This window comes from Gossypium hirsutum, chromosome D03 (assembly GCF_007990345.1).
Source record: "Gossypium hirsutum isolate 1008001.06 chromosome D03, Gossypium_hirsutum_v2.1, whole genome shotgun sequence".
Lineage (NCBI taxonomy): Eukaryota > Viridiplantae > Streptophyta > Magnoliopsida > Malvales > Malvaceae > Gossypium > Gossypium hirsutum.
The window spans coordinates 45531926-45548822 of record NC_053439.1 but is presented as its reverse complement, the minus strand read 5'-3'; the positions used below and the strand labels follow the sequence as shown (position 1 = coordinate 45548822).

Sequence of the window (16897 nt, the reverse complement as noted above, 5' to 3'; positions counted from 1 at the left end):
TTACTTTTTATTCAATCATGTAATGCCAATAAAAGGATATCATTTAACCATGTCTTGAGCTATGAACTCCATTGTTGTGAATGCCGCTACGTACGACAGAAGTCGTACACGCAACGCACCAGCTTTTGGTTCCTTATCTATTCGAACTCAGGCTTTTACTTACATCAAAGTGTACGAGTCACATAAACATAGTCCGCCATCCACTCAAGATTTAGGTATACCACACTATGAACGTCACAAGTGAAAAAATCCATAAACGAATTTAGAATCTATTCTATTTGGGTCCAGTTCGATGTATTTTGAGTCTAGTCAATCACATCTATGTCTCTATCTTTTGGGAATCATTCGCTTCGATGCTAAAGACAAGGCATCTCCCCGATTGGACTTTATAGACGACATATTAGTCTTTCAATCGGTTTGCTCATTTTCGATTAGACTAAGGACATGTTTAAGTTCATCTACTAATATAAGTTATCTTTTTGTATCATGACTCAGTCACATAATACCGCTTAATATTAGTTAAACATTAGACAACCAGTGAATAACATTTGCTTCCATTTTGCTTTGGGTGCAAAAATCGTACGAGGACAATCTACAAATTATTAATGTAATTCATGAATAATTTTATTAACCAATCTGTTCGAAAAATTACAAGTGTACCTAGACGAAAATACTACACTTAAGGCATTAGATCCAACAGTACTCATAGTTGGATATCTTGGAAGAAACAGGGATGTTGGATTGTAAACTTGTTGATACGCCTATAGACCTTAATGTTAAACTTGTTCCATGACAGGGGGATTCGATTAGAGACCTTAGTCAATATTGAAGGTTGGTTGGAAAATTGAACTATCTTACTATCATATGATTGGACATCTCTTTTTCAATAAGTGTAGTAAGTAAAATTTTCAAACTCACTATGACAATCATTAGGATGCAGTGATGTGTATCCTTCAATACATCAAAGGTGCAGCTAGACAAGGTTTGTTATACGAAGATAAGGGCAATACACAAATAGTCGAATATTTTGATGCTAACTAGGCAGGATATCCTTCTAATAGAAGATCTACCTCAAGATCTTGTGTTTTCTTTGGCGGGAATCTAATATCCTGAAAAAGTAAAAACTAGAAGTTGTAGCAAGGTCAAGTGCAAAACCGAAGTATCGGGCCATGGCTTTAGTCACTTGTGATTAAAACAATTTTTTCAAGAATTAAAGTGTGAGATTGTCAGTCCAATGCAGTTGATATGTGATAATCAAGCTGCCTTACATATTGCAGCAAATCCAGTGTTTCTTGAGAGGACGAAACAAATAGAGATTGATTATCACTTCGTTAGACAGAAGATTGAGGCGAAGTGTATTGCAACTAGATTCGTTGATTCTATTGATCAGCTAGCAAATATCCTCACTAAAGCTCTTAGGAAACCTTAGATTGGATATATATGTAACAAGCTAAGAGCGTATAGCTTGAGGGGGAGTGTTAAGATATGTATAAATCTTAAACATTGATTATACATTGATTTAAGATTACAACAAGCTAAAATTTAGGAAATTAGGAGATTACCTTTCCTTTTTATATATAGTTTCACTTGTATATTTCTTGTCAAATTAACAATGACTGTTGAAGTTTGAATGGGAGTATGATTTTGTTCCATTTGATTGCTTTGTGATTGAAATTTTTGCTCTTTTCCCCTTTTGAGGTTAATTTCTTGACATATTCAACTTTTAGAATAAGCTTCCTTGTATATTATCTAGTGGCAAACTGAAACGAATTCAAGTATTGGAGTAACAGTACGATTTCAGCTTTATTGTATTTGACAAAAGTAAGGAGCCAGTGCTTCATCATTTCTCCTTTTACCCATCTGTGCACCCTTCCCCGCCTCAATTCATATGTGTATGAACCTTGTAGCCTTATACTATATGTACGTAGATATAAATATCTTGTCGATGTAGCACAATATGTTAAACTTGTCTGTTTAATTGATCACCATAATCACTTCTATTTCATTTTCCTCTTCATAATTTCGTTTTATGCTAACTTAAATAATTCATGGAGTGCAGGCAAGAGCTGGTTTAGATTATGAGTCCTCTTATGGAAAAGTACGACCAAGTGACACGATCCTGAAACTGCAAAGAACATCATCTTACTACAAAAGAAATCGAGCGCATATTTGCAGTTTCTATGTGGGGGATGAGTGCACAAGAGGTGTTGAGTGCCCTTACAGGCATTTACAGGCATGAGATGCCCGAAACTGGGGAGTTGTCTTAGCAAAATATTAAAGATTGTTACTATGGGTAAGTCCGATTGTTGGTGATTTATATATTTTTGTTGACTAGTGCATAAAAGGTGCTTGCAATGTATTGGCTATCAGTAGAGTATTCGTACATAAGTAAAATGCATTACTCATATATGACTGAGGTGGACTGTAGCTATCCGATTTGCTCAGTTAATTATCCATGACATTTGTTCTAGTTTTTGTTGCATGCTAATGCACTGGCAGATGCCTCTTGAATTTTTTCCCTCCTTTTTATGGCCAATCACTCAGGATGGCAATACATTAGAATTATTTATAGTACTTTCCAGTAAATAAACTGATAGTCCAGTCAACCTGTCTTCCTTCATGTGATTAGGTAAACTTCAGTTTAATGAAATTTTTTATAAAAATGTTGTTGCTGATGTTTTGACATGAAGACAAACTTCATTTCCTATTAAAGACCTATGCTTACAACCTATGTTCCTTGGACATGGGTGTGTCGGAAATAGGCATGGGTCTGGCTTGGCTATGATTAGACTTATAATGTTTCCATGTATTTGGAGTCTTCTTGGAGGTCATATCCCAATGTGTCGGACATGGGTACCTCAAGAAAGCATAGCTTACACAACTGAGCAACCTATATTCTAGTGCTTGGCATGCTTGATTGGTTAAAAGCCCGTTATTTACCCATTCATTTCTTTCCTTTCTGTTCTAAACATCTCAAGGTTAATGATCCGGTGGCACTGGAGCTACTCAACAAGGCTGGTGAGATGCCTTCTTTGGAACCTCCCTAGGATGAAAGCATAAGAACCCCCTACGTGGGTGAGCTTGATAAAAGGATCAATGAGCAGGATTTAAGAGACAACTTTGCCCATGGTGAAATCGAGTCCATAAAGATGGTTCTTAACAAAGCATGTGCATTTGTGACCTATACAACCCGAGAAGGTGCAGAGAAGGTTGCAGAAGAGCTCTCTAATAAGCCGGTTATTAAGGGTTTGAGGCTGAAGCTTATGTGGGGTAAACCAGAAGCTCCAAAACTTGAGTCAGAAACTTCGGAAGGAGCAAAGCAGCCAGCAACTGTAGCTCATAGCGGAATGTTACCACGAGCACTTATATCTCAGCAGCAGAACTAGTTTCAACCATCTGGCAGTCAACCACAACCAATGCACTACTTCAATATCCCACCCCCACTTCAGCAAGAGAGAGCCTTTTACCCCTCCATGGATTCTCAAAGAATGGGCGCACTTGTTCCATCCAAGATAGTGTCTTTGGATTACGACTGATCAACCCTTAAGTAGTTAAAATTATCTTTGTTTTATGTTTCTTAAACACTATTTAATAATTTTATTTTATTTTCAATAAACTAATTTAATTAGTAATATATAGCCACTCTCACAACTTATTTTTAGTAAAGAGAAGAAAATTTATTCACTTATTTTGAAGAAATCTTATTTTTTCTATAAGTTATTAAGATACTTAGAATTTCAAGTTTAACTTGTACTAACTATTCTTTATTTTATTATATGTAACTATTATAATACATACTTAATTATAAATAAGTTTTTTTTCTCATATGACTACACAAATAACCAAACAACGTATAATAATAGCAAAAAAGCACGTAACTTGAAAATGTTAATAATAATAACCAAAATTATAAAAGTTTTAACAACAACGATAATAATAAAAAGATCACATGATATATAATAAGTAAAAAATATATGAACACTTGAATTCTTGAAAGTTTTAACAATAATAATAAATAAGCAATGAAACTGTGAGAGGATCATGAGATTAAAATTAGATTTAGGGTTTATTTTTTATTTAATTATAGCATATGTAAAAGTTATGTTTAGAAGTAAAAAAAAAACCAAGGTTTGTTTTGAGTTTTAAATGAGTTTATATATTAGGTTTATATGTTTAAAAAATATTATTTTTTAAAAAAATTAAAAATTTGTTTTTGAACTTTTCAATGTCTGATAATAAATTGAAATCAAACCGAATTATATAATTTAATGATATTATCTAACTAAAACCGAATTAAAGTATAAAAAACTCAAACCAAATTATCGATTCGATTTCTTGATGGATTTTTTCACTGTCCTATCATCTAGTCTCTAGAGCCTAAGTGCCTAACGGTTAACGGCCCTAACCCGAAACGTTAAAACAGACGCTATGCAGTGACCAAAAGGCCCACGGACCTTAAAGGGGAAGGATTCAACCGAATTTTAATGCACTCCTCACGCCCGCTTCTCTAGAAACTTCAGAACCTCGTTCCTATATGCTTTACCTGCCTTTTTTTTAATGTCTTCTACATCTTTCGCTGCGTAACGTAAGAAACCCTCGCTATTAAGAAAAAATTACGATAGATCTAAAACACTCCATCCTCTACCTTTAACTGTTCATTTGTTTAAGGTAACTTATCCTTCCAATTAATTTTTTCATAAATTTTTTCATTTTTTATACGCTGTTTTCATAATTTATCTGTAATTCTTGGTAGGGGATTTTAAAAAAAAAAATTATTTGTTTGTTGATTTTGAGTTTGAGTTTGCCCTCGTTTTATGATAAGAGAGATAGGTCTGTGATCAAATTAAAATATTTTCGATTACTGTGCTATATTGAAAGTTAATTTGAATCTTTGTTTTCTAAAGAACTAAATTTAAAAAAAAAATTGAATGTTTGTATAATATGTAGCAACAATTATGTTGATTTATGATCCGTTGCTGCATTAGAAGGCCTAATTTTATATAGCATATTCATTATATTTCAATTCTGATTGTTTTATATGTTGGTACTTTTCTAATTTAACCTGGTAGGTGAAATTAAAGGAAATTGAGCGTTTAAAATTCTAACCAATCGGTTATAGAAAGATTAATTTGAAGATCTGATTATGAAGAACTATTTCAGAACGTGGTGAATTTTGTTATTTTGAGTTAAGAAAATGGGTTTCTTCTTAGTGTAAATGCTTCTAAGTATGAATAAATTATGTATTTATATTATAAAAGAGAGGCTGTAACTGAAAAGTTACTGTTTGTGAATTAAGTAAGTACTGAGCTGTGTATTGTGTTCATATTGTCAGATGTCCTACTCTAGGAGGTCAAGCTATTCTCCTTCTCCTTCCCCATACAAGAGGTACAGGAGGTCTGTCTCGAGATCTTTGTCAAGGTCAAGGAGTCGCTCAAGGTATTGTTTAGTCATCTCGTTCTGCTTTGCTGCTGGTTATTGGTTTTATTTTTTGTCTCAATTATTTTATACCTAATTTTCCCATTTGTTTTTTTATTGGTAGGAGTGTTGAAAATCCTGGGAACAATTTGTATGTGACAGGCTTGTCACATCGGATCACCAAGAGAGAGCTGGAGAAGCATTTTTCCAGTGAGGGAAAAGTATGGTTGAGTATAACTTTGCATGTCTATTGTTATGTTTGAATTTGAGTATACAATTTCTGTATGGTTAAGCAATATCTGTATGTGCTTTCAAAGTTCTTACAATGGGGAACTTAATGTATAGGTGGTTGATGTTCATCTTGTGGTTGATCCGTGGACAAGGGAATCTCGTGGCTTTGGGTTCGTTACAATGTCGACTATAGAAGAAGCTGAACGTTGCATTAAGTATTTGAACCGCTCTGTTCTTGAAGGACGTGTCATTACAGTGGAGAAGGTAAAAGATCAATAATTCGGTTTATCTTCATCAGTAGCTGCTTTGATTGTAGTAATTGATCCTTGCTTAATCGTATAAGAATTATGGACGGTCAGTTATTATAGTTTGAAAGTTGTTTGCTTCTTTCCACTTGAAGTTTTTGTGGCAGCAGGTTAGCTGTGTGTTGCAGCTCTTCACCAAACTCCAAAAGTCTTACATCTAAACAAACAATTCAAATACAACAACAACAATCAGACTGTTAGGGTTGTATGCCCTGAATTTCTCTCTTTATTTAACTGTTATGTCTTTTGCTGTTTCAGTTATTCTGCATGTTGATTCAAATTTATGACACCTTTTCTGAGAAAAAGTGAAAAACAGCTATACTCTCATCTATCATATATTATTTGTGAACTTCTTGTAATTTCACTTTCTCATTCTTTGAGTTTGTGTTTACTGCAGGCCAAGAGGCGGAGGGGGAGAACTCCTACTCCAGGAAGATATTTGGGGTTGAGAACTTCTCGTGGTATGTTTTGTAGTTGATGAATATTCTTGTTATCAGGATTATTTAAAATTTTAGAGTATGCTAGACTATGTTTTTAATTTTCTCATCTGCATCCAGCTCGTCATCGATCTCGAAGCAACTCACCTCGTCGATCTCCAAGTTATTCTTCTTATTCAAGAAGTCAGAGTCGGTCTCCTCGTTATTCATCTGGTAAGGGTAGGAGTAGATCTTATTCCCCTCGGCACAGGTCGTACTCCCGTGCTCCCTCCCCTTACAGCGGATCGTCAGATGATCGCTACTATAGAAGATGGGACCGTTCCTACTCTCCTGATGATCAATACTACAGAAGGTGTGATAGATCTTACACTCCCGAGGACTGTTACTACCGCAGGCAGAACCGTTCCTACTCACCTGATGATGGATACTATAGAAGGCGGGACCGTTCTTATGCACCTGATGATCGGTACTACAGAAGGTGGGATCGTTCCTACTCACCTGACGATCGATACTACAGAAGGCGGGACCGTTCCTACTCACCTGATGATCGATACTATAGAAGGCGTGACCGGTCCTATGATTCAGCTGACTGTAGAAGTTATCGTTACCGCTCTGCTTCTGGAAGCCCTACACCATCTCGGTTAAGGAAAAGTTCTAGGAGGAGCTACTCACGTAGTTTGAGCCCCAAGCAAAGGAGCAGCTCAAGACGGAGTTACTTGCGCAGTGCATCACCTGTAGAGAGGAGGTCAAGGAGGAGCATTACACCACGTAAGAAAACTACCCCTCACAGCCACTCTAGAAGTAGAAGTGCAAGCCCGTCTTCCAGATCGTTTTCAAGATCAGCGACGCCCAGGTCTGATTCTTCATCGTGAAGGGTAGTGCTTTAGTTGATGTATATTTTGGATGAATGATGTTGTCCTTGTAGTTTCAATAGAACCTTTTAAATAATTGGTTTGTGAACTTAAGAAGTGGTTTAATTAAATACGACTACAAATTTGCTCAACTTTGTTTACTGTCGTTTATTTTTGAGTTGCCTGTTTGGACTTTGGATGTGGGAATTTAACGTTCCGTATTAAGATCTTTTTGATTTGATGATTGGAATTAAGATTTTGTTATTTTATTGATGAAATGTAAGATTACTTAATTGAAGTAATTTTGAACATTATTAGCATACAAATTTATTTTTTTCTATGAATGTTTGAAGTTTACGAATAAATTAGTAAAATAATATTTCCTGCAAAATATATTTATTTATTGAAAGAAAGAAAGGTAGCTATGATGAAGTATTGAGTAGAAGTCCATTATATAAAAATTATTATGTGTATAAATTTTTAAATTATAAGCACATGCTAATTTGACTAGAAATCTTGGTTTTATTCGAATTTAGGGGAAAGAAGCAAAGAAATCAAAGTTCCTTTTTCTCCTTTCTGATTTAACGGGAGAAATTTTTAAAGTAAAAGATGAAGTTGTTTTAAACTAAACATTTTACTTAGGGCACGTTTGGTTCGCTGTATTGGATTAGAGGTGTATTGGATTAGATGTGTATTGGATTAGAGGTGTAATGGAATAGATGTGTAATAGCAAATCAACTGTTTGGTTGAATGTAATGGAATAGAAGCGTAATAGTAAAACTGTGTTTGGTTGAATGTAATAGAGGTGTAATAGCATAATGGAGAAAACTAAAATGACCAGAATACCCTTAGCATAAATTTGTTTTGGTAAATGATTATTGTTATTGTTATTTAAATTTTAATAAGATTATTTATTATCAAAAATAAATAATTTAATCATATTTAAACATAATTATTATTTAATATATTTTAATTAAAATATATAATTTAATAAAATTCTTAATAATTAGCAGAAATTTGTTTTGGTAAATTATTTTATTTAAATTTTAATAAGATTATTAATATCAATAATAAATAATTTACTCATATTTAAACATAATTATTATTAAATATATTTTAATTAAAATATATAATTTAATAAAATTCTTAATAATTAATATTCTTATATGAATTTACTCAAATCATAATATATGATACTGTAAAATATAAATTAAAATAATAATTATTAAATATATTTTAATTAAAATATATAATTTAATAAAATTCTAATAATCAATATTCTTATATGAATTTACTAAAATCATAATATATGATACTATAAAATATAATTTGAAATAATTAATATTAAATATATTTTAATTAAAATATATGATTTAATAAAATTTAAAATAATTATCTAGATTCAAATTTAAGAATTATTTACATGAACAAAAATATAATATTTGTTTCTAAGTTAATTATTTTAATAAAATAATTAAATATTTATATAACGGTGTTCTCATCTTTTGGTATTTTTATATGCAATTTTAAAGATTGAATCCAAACTTAAAAGAATATTTATTTGTAAGCATTTCACCGGTTTACTTCAACTCAATTATTGATTAATTTTTAATAAACATAAATTCAATAACCATTACTATTATCTTCTGAATATTGTACTGAATTTTAGACAATTAAATTAAAACAAATCTATTACATCAATCCATAAAAATTAAATTAAAACTTGAATAATAAATGAAAAATAATAGTTAAAACAGAAAAAATAATAATTCTCGATTAAAACAGTTTACTAGTGTTTGAGAAATTCAATTATCCTTAAAAAACAACACATTAATCATCAAGAAACAATAGGACTTGCATGCTTATCAAACTAGCTCAAGGAAGTCAATTGGGAGACTAAGACCTCTTGATTCTCGAATCTTAAACAACACAATTTAATCATTTGTGTCCTACACTTTAAGCAAATATTCTCTCCATTGAAAGTGTAGTAGATCACTTCATGCAAGACAACAAATCAAAAAACAATTATATAAAGTACAAAATAGAAATCTCTAAGCTTCAAATCTGGAACTTTTTCATGCGGTGGGTTGGGATCAAGGATGCACAAAAATCTGTAGAAGGGAACTGTAAGTGCGAAGGGGGGAGGGAAAAGATTATCATTAAGTCATAATAAAGGAAGAAAATTACCACCAGAACTTGCTTCAATGGAATCTTGTAATATGATACAATGGCCCCAACCTTCAATATGTAAAGTGAAACCATCCAATGGATATTAGAACTATAGTAATTTCAATCAGGTGAGAATCTTAGTCTCTCTAAAACATTATATAGGCCCTTTGAGATAGCTCACTTACAGACTCACCACTTGAGTTCATAAACGTTTGCGGTTTGGCAAGCATGACAGGAACATTTCCTATAAATCCGAAAAAAGTAACTATCTCAAATTAAATATTGCATAATGGGACATTCTGAGTTGCCTAAGAAAATTTTAGAACATGAATTCATTTGTAATTTACCTACAATTTTCATTGAAATGAATAAACTTTTACTTTTTATTTTCCATCTATCAGGCTAAAACTTATGTTTTATTATCTTTATGCATAAGGAAATACCAATCTTGATGCTTAAACTAATATGGAAGAAGATGAAGTATAGAAGGTTTTTGGATAGTTTATGCCACGTATTAAATAAGTTTCTCAAAAAATATGAAAATTGTGAAGTCACTAAGAATTGCAGCTGCTATTGTCTGCCATCATCCAAATCAAAGATAAACTTAGGTGGGATTCTAATCTAATCAGTTTCCATTATCCAATACACTCTTGTTTGTTTTACTGTTTAATCTAATTAGTTTCCATTATCCAAGGGTCACTAATCCACTTTCAACTAAATCTAAGGTTGATATTTTTTTAGTTAAATTTTATATATCTTAAAAATCATTAAAATTTCGGCCATAATTTTAATTGAGGGTAAATTACTCCCTTTAAACAAAGTAGTTGAAACTTCCATTATTTTTGTAGTAGAAGGGAGGATCTTTTCCCAATGAGTAATCTAAATGCACTCTTCAAGGTTACAATGTAAAACAGTATCTTCATCTAAAGCATTCAAAATCAAGAATAAAGTTGCAAACAATTGCAGTTAAAACTTTTTAAGGTATGAGTGGCATACAAGTTACAAACACTCTCAAGATGCCTCAGGCAGGTAATGTCTCCCTTAGGTTCGTTAATGACATGTGGGAGGCTAGTGGTAGATTATGAACATCAAAGAATATATAATTATTAGTGTTTTACAGCACATCTCATCACCAAAACCATAAAACAATCAGTTAGAAGTTTCAATTGCAAAATATATCCTTCAATCACCAAAACCATAAAACAATAAAACAATAAAACAATCTGTTTAACAAGTGAGACCAACTCAGTCAAAGACATTATATTAGTATGGATAGATAATTAAGTACCCATTACGAAATATACCCTTCAAATACACTACATACAGTTATTCAAAATTGGAAGAAGTAGAATCAACTTAATATCAAAGCAATATACTAGTCTAGAATTAGAAATTTGGGACTCTATCATGTCTAAATGATAAATTTATGAAGAAACAATAACCCATTCCAGCAAAGTTCCATGGCTATTATATTTTCAACAGGCATGCAATACATCAAAGCATATTGAAGTTCTTGAATTTAACAATAGTGAAAGTCATTCGAAGATTGAACTTTTTTTTAAAAGGTACCTTTTCCAATCTGAGCTTTAAAGTTAACTGTGTTAATAGAAATCCCTTTAGCCTTAGCTATAGCGTCTACCATCATAAAAACCACCTGTTGGTAAAAAAATGAAACAAAAAATCATTAAAAGAACATTAAATTCGTTAAAAAAATTAAAACGAGGACGTATTAATACGTTGTGGCTGGTGCCATTGAATTTCTTACCGGGATTACCGAGACTGACGATGAGCCACGGCTTGCGAGGCAGAGACTGCGGCCTGGGCTCGGGCAGCGACACCTGGGCATCTTCCGCCGTATTGGCGAGAGAAGAATTTGAAATTTTCGTGGAAAAATTAGGGAATTGAGTCATGGTTCTTTTGGTAGCGGCAGAAATTTTGAAGGAAGGATGAGATCTGGGGATATGAAATCTGGAGCAAACTTTTTGGGTAGAAGAAAGTAGGATATTTTGGTCTCAAAATTTTGGGGAGAAGAAATCAGTAAACGGTGAATACCAATTCCTTACCCCCACCCCTGAATACCTATTACAGGTGCTGAGGGAATAAACAAGTAATAGCAAAACGGTGGAATAGTAAACGGTGAACCAAACAGTGTAATAGGGGTGTAATCACTGTAGCGCGCGGAATAGGCAAGGAATAGAATGGCTATTCATGCCAACCAAACATGCTGTTAAAGTTAAGATTATTCAATAGCCTTCTTGGCACTGTTGGGAGTTTAAAATTACCGATTTAAAGTAATTTTCAAAACACAAATGTAAGTTTAAAATTTCCGAGAATTTTAAATTTTGTTATTTTTAATTAAGTTAAATTTAAAATATTTTATTTTTAAAATTTTTTTGTCGATATAAATAAGACGGATGATCATGTTTTGAAGGGGTTCATACATAACTTGTTAAAGAGCCCAAACATTAAAATTCGTGGTTACTTGTAAGACATAAGATTCTTGCATGTGTCTTATATGCTTGGGGGCTGCAAACTTGATCATATACTCATCAGCACGTTGGTGGAAAGATGGAGGCTCGAGACACACTTTCCATCTTCCATACTGCAATTGTACAATCACACTTGAGGATGTAGCTTTACAACTTAGTTTATCGATGAATGGGCTAGTTGCCACAGGGTCAACAGTCGTTCCTGGTAAAGATGTCTTTTGCGAGATGTTTTTGGGGAAGATGTCGAATAAAAGTTTTATTGTGGTCGGATAAATATAAAGTGATTGAAAATCAATTTAAAAAAATCTTCTTAAGGACGCGCACGGCGTCATTAAAGAATAATACGCTCGACATTCATCCTGAGGTTAATCAGGGACATTCTAATGCCCGATAAATCTAAAAATTTAGTACACATAAGGTGGCTACTACACCTAGTCAACTTCAAAGAAAGCAGACGACTGAGTTAGGGATTCGTCATGTTGGCCACGTTGTACCGGGATTTGTGTCGGGAGACAGAATCGGATAAGATGCCAATCGATGGTTGCCTGCTCTTGCTGTAGTCATGGGCCTAGTGGCAACTACCATCTTTTCGTACCCGAGTGAACGACCCATATGTTTTCATATATGTAGTTTGTATGGTAAATATTGTTTATTTATTATATGTTTGGATTAACATATCGCTTGTATATGTGGAACCATGAGCCGAGTTACGTGGGACTACTCGTGCAGCTCGAAGATATCCGGCTACTTTTAGATCAACGCTTGGAAGCCAAAGTTAGTTACTTATTTTTCAAACATATAATAATTACGAAATGATTTGTAAAATAAAATTCCGTACATAACAAAATTTACAATTGGACACTGTAGTTTGAATGGATACCATACGTTGAGCTAGATATCATAAAATGTGTCTCGCCGAAATTTTTGGCCAATCGAAGTATGTGGGACGCGAAGATGGAGATGCACGAATCGGATCGAGTGATACAATAGTTCAGGTGGAGGCAACAAATTCCGCCGCCACTGCGATGTTGGAAAAACGGATTTGGAAAACGCAGCGAAAAAAAAATTTAAGGAAAAACCAGAGTTTTAAAATTTTTCCAAAACAATATCTTGGTTGTGATATCTAAAGTGATAAACACTTAATCAAAATCTTAATCAAAATTGTACATTTTCGATTCATCTAGAATGAGTGCTTCAACCGAGTAGTCTTCTTCGTTATCCTCAAGCTCACGTTTGCCGAGTGTGGGCTCACTTCGAATAAAAAAAAATTTCACAAAAATTACCAATAGAGTAATTTTGCAATTTTTTTGAACTTTTGGATCAAGTTATAAATCAGAAAAATATATCTAAAAATTTTCTAAAATAATCTCTTCAGAAAATTTTCTTTATACAACTTTATCTTAAATTCAAGTATGTATAAATAATGACCAGAGACTCTCTTTCTACAGGGAGAGTTTAGAGAGTTCAACTATGATTAAATTTAATCACTTTAATATTAAATTAATATAATATTTATCAAGATAAATATTAAATTAAATTTAATATTAAACTATTAAAATAACATTATTTTTAGAATAGTTAATCTGAAATCAAATTCTTTGGTAGAATCCTAGTAGGGGTGTAACACTTTCATTGCTCAACCATAAACAACAAATCGCCGTTGGCCACTGAGATGCTGTCATCCCTGCCGCCAGCACCGTCGTGTCCATTGGTGTAGGTGCGACACCCTTACGACATCCCGAGCCGATTCGATCCGGGTCAATGACAACCTGATCGGTCCGGTCTAGCCACCGGTTGGACCATCGGCCCGATTTCACATATAGGGCCCAATTTGACCAGTTTTTTAGGTCTTGATCTCGATTTTGGGCTCCCAAGCCCAATTTATGATATCAAGTCCAATTTTCAAGTTCAATTACCAATTTAGCCAATGACTGACATGAAAATTAACTTCCAAAAATATCATATTAATTTTAATTGATTTGATTAATTTAATTTTACTTCATCAAAATTAATTTTTCCAAAATAATTTTTCAAGAAAATTCTTTAATCAAATTATCTAGTTGAACAATCCTTACGACCACCTAATTTAATTTCACATCGAATAAATCGACTCAATTAAATTATTCCCAAAGTCGTAGAATTTTCTTCTGATTCAAATACAGTCTGATCGAGCTTTTGTTGAGCTAGTGGATGGACCAATCGGACCTATGGCTCTAATGATTGCAATTATGTCCAGAAGCATTATTTTGATAATTCGTAATTACTTAATCATGGATTCAGTCCACAAGAAGTACCATGATTGAAAATTCCTTATTTTATACCCTTCACGGAAGTAATTCATCTAATTACTTTGAACCATGACCTCATCATGTGTGTTACCCTCATATAATATCTTTGATTCTTTTGAGTTAAATCCGTTCGCTCAATAAAATCCTATTTTATCTCATTGTCACCATTGTGTCTTCTTAATGATTAATATGATCACTATCAACAAATGACTATGATAAATTGCTCGTTCGAGAACTAGCAACTAGTGACCATGTTCCATTTTTATCAATCTACAAAATGCCAATGAGAGATATCATTAACTCTTTAATTGAGCTATGAATTTCACTATTGCTAGTAAAGCCATGCCATACACAAGTTATGTACCTAACATACCGGCTATGAGCTCGATCATCTTTAGAGCATAAGCCTCCACTTATATAAAAGCACATGAGTTGCATATGCATGGTTAATGACTAACTTAGGATTTAGGTAAATCACACTATGAACGTCACAAGTGAATTAATTCACAAATGGATTTAAAATTAATTCATCTTGAGTTTAGTCTAATGTATCATTCTACCAATGAATACATCTATGTCTCTACTCGTTGAGTCAACTGCTCCAATAGTCAAGACTAGCCATCTCCCCAATTGGAATTCTCGATGACATAATAATCCTTCTTAGTATTTGAATCAAATACTTACTTTGATTCTTTTACGGGATTACAGACTCATTTAGATTATATACTGAACTAAGTTGTCATTCTCGCAATGTAAATATTTTTTACAATGCTACTTATCTTCAGCTTTTGAACTTTGGATAATTAATGAGCTAAATTTGCTTGTCACAATTTCATTATGCATGCAAAATATAAAAGACAGAAAATACAAAAGACATAATAGTGAAATGTGAAATTAACTCTATTTATTTATCTATCGTTTAAATAAATAGAAAGCAGTTACAAGTTTACTACAATATGGACACATTTCCCAACACACAAGATATGAAAACACTGCACAAGCTAGACCTTTGGAGGAAGAACGACGAGAATTGACAAGATTAACAAAAGTAGTACATTGACATTTGTAGTCGTAGGATGAAAGACATTTGTAGTCGTAGGATGAAAGTCTTACCCATCCGCAAACCCTTGTTCTCATCAGACACAACGGCCTATTTGGAGACGAGGAGTAGGAAACTTCATCAGAAGAGGTAATGACGAGCGGCCTAACATCGTAGGTCTAGAAGAGGTTTCACGACGGGTTCGTCACCGACTTTGACACAATAAGCGCCAGCAACATCTAAGCCACATCCCGATTAGTTCACTCCACTCCACTTATTCATATTAATTTTACTAACCCTATTTTTTTCACAAGCACCACATTGTGCACCATCGCAACACCTTGCTTCTGCTATTCCCGTAGGTACATATTTCGGGAACTTTTGTCCTTAGTATTTTATGCCCCCATGCCCCCCATGCTGATGCAAACGTTGAGCCAAATCTCAACACTAGTACCATCACCGATGTCGTCATTGATGCCAATATTGATGCTAGGGTCAATACCAACGTATTCGAGTTTTGCAACATCGTACGATTATTCGCCGATAGTGTCACAAACACTTATCGTGTCATTTTTTATTTAGGTGGGTCATCGGCGTAACAATCTTCTCGTGGAGTGGAGAGCACACGATAGGAGGCTAGGACGACACCACACTCAAGCACGGAGGAATGCGATGGAGACGAAGCCGAATGTGAAGATAAAGATGAAGATGATGAAGACGACAATAGAAATAAAGACGAAGAAGATGATGATAATTATCACGATCAAGTGGAGGAGCCGACACCACTAGTTGTATATAGAAATCCTGTGTGCACCTGTCAGCCAGCGCCTTACAACACACATTCGGCCCAACGACGCCGATGATGCATTTTCTATTTACCTATTGCGATGTAAGTATGAATGACATAAATAAATACACAATATTTTTTTTTGTATATTTCTATTGCAACCCATTCTAACGTAAGTTATACGTAAATTTCCATATATTTAATATATAATATGAAATAAGTAACTTTGGATAGACACATTTATCGAACTAGTGATTAATAAAGGTACAGAGACTAACTCGTAAAAATGGAAAAAGCTCAATTCCTCGAGAAATTATAATTGGTACTTGAATATACACTTAAAATAACAATTCTTACACTACATAAATACAATTAAAATGTAAGTTAAAAAGAAAGAACAATTTTATTATAGAAAAAAATGTAGCAGTGTAATAAATTTTCTATCGTAAAAAAAAATGAATGTTAGCGATGTTGAAGACCTAATGTACCCCTCAATATAGAACTTTTTTCCTTCGTATGCCTTGAGTTTCTACAGTACTTGCATAACCTCTGTTGATTGTCCCTCTCCCGAACATCCATATTGGTGTGTATCCAAGTGAAAGTCAGACGACCTCTCGAAATGCGACGCAAGTTCATGTTTGGGGCCAACTCAAACGGGGCGTTGGACACTAGCAGCCACACACTCTCATCTGGGGCGAATGGGAATTTAGGTCTCCATACATTGTGCATGTGTTCTAGTCTGTACACATTGTTGATATAAGGTGTATACTCAATTCGTACATTCGCACATGCAACAATTGCATGTGCGCATGAGAATCGAAGTGCCTGGAATCTCCCATAATCGCAAGTCCCTTCTGGTAGGTCGATACAATATGATGCCCCTGAT

At 33.6% G+C, this 16897-nt stretch overlaps 2 protein-coding genes and 1 pseudogene across 3 annotated transcripts; 2 read left to right on the top strand and 1 right to left on the bottom strand.

Annotated features, from left to right (window-relative positions):
• The first annotated feature begins 1234 nt into the window (after positions 1-1234).
• Positions 1235-3633, top strand: LOC107949953 (zinc finger CCCH domain-containing protein 40-like; annotated as a pseudogene).
• Positions 3634-4471: 838 nt separating this feature from the next.
• Positions 4472-7391, top strand: LOC121215523 (serine/arginine-rich splicing factor SR45a). The gene is made up of 6 exons (XM_041090254.1): positions 4472-4668; positions 5333-5436; positions 5540-5636; positions 5761-5910; positions 6349-6412; positions 6509-7391. Exons 2-6 carry the CDS (start codon positions 5333-5335, stop codon positions 7258-7260), a joined length of 1167 nt encoding a protein of 388 aa, XP_040946188.1. The 5' UTR covers positions 4472-4668; the 3' UTR covers positions 7261-7391.
• A 1596-nt stretch (positions 7392-8987) lies between these two features.
• Positions 8988-11597, bottom strand: LOC107950211 (peptidyl-tRNA hydrolase, chloroplastic). 2 transcript variants are annotated; one of them, XM_016885026.2, is made up of 5 exons: positions 11174-11597; positions 10978-11062; positions 9594-9652; positions 9427-9477; positions 8988-9350 (listed from the first exon to the last, which is right to left on the bottom strand). In XM_016885026.2, the coding sequence occupies exons 1-5, from the start codon at positions 11252-11254 to the stop codon at positions 9333-9335; spliced, it is 294 nt and encodes a 97-aa protein (XP_016740515.1). In that variant the 5' UTR covers positions 11255-11597; the 3' UTR covers positions 8988-9332. The 2 variants fall into 2 exon arrangements, with proteins under 2 accessions (XP_016740515.1, XP_016740514.1); XM_016885025.2 differs by having other exon boundaries at positions 9602-9652.
• Positions 11598-16897: the final 5300 nt, after the last annotated feature.

What these genes read in the sequence shown, in the direction of transcription:
- LOC121215523 (XM_041090254.1), top strand. Translation starts at nt 5,333, where the DNA reads ATGTCCTACTCTAGGAGGTCAAGCTATTCTCCTTCTCCTTCCCCATAC. An exon ending in AGGTCAAGGAGTCGCTCAAG is followed by an intron (nt 5,437 to 5,539) that starts GTATTGTTTAGT and finishes TTTTATTGGTAG; the next exon opens with GAGTGTTGAAAATCCTGGGA. An exon ending in GGGGTTGAGAACTTCTCGTG is followed by an intron (nt 6,413 to 6,508) that starts GTATGTTTTGTA and finishes ATCTGCATCCAG; the next exon opens with CTCGTCATCGATCTCGAAGC.
- LOC107950211 (XM_016885025.2), bottom strand. Translation starts at nt 11,254, where the DNA reads ATGCCCAGGTGTCGCTGCCCGAGCCCAGGCCGCAGTCTCTGCCTCGCA. An exon ending in TAAAGCTCAGATTGGAAAAG is followed by an intron (nt 9,653 to 10,977) that starts GTACCTTTTAAA and finishes TCGGATTTATAG; the next exon opens with GAAATGTTCCTGTCATGCTT. An exon ending in CATTGAAGCAAGTTCTGGTG is followed by an intron (nt 9,351 to 9,426) that starts GTAATTTTCTTC and finishes TCCCTTCTACAG; the next exon opens with ATTTTTGTGCATCCTTGATC.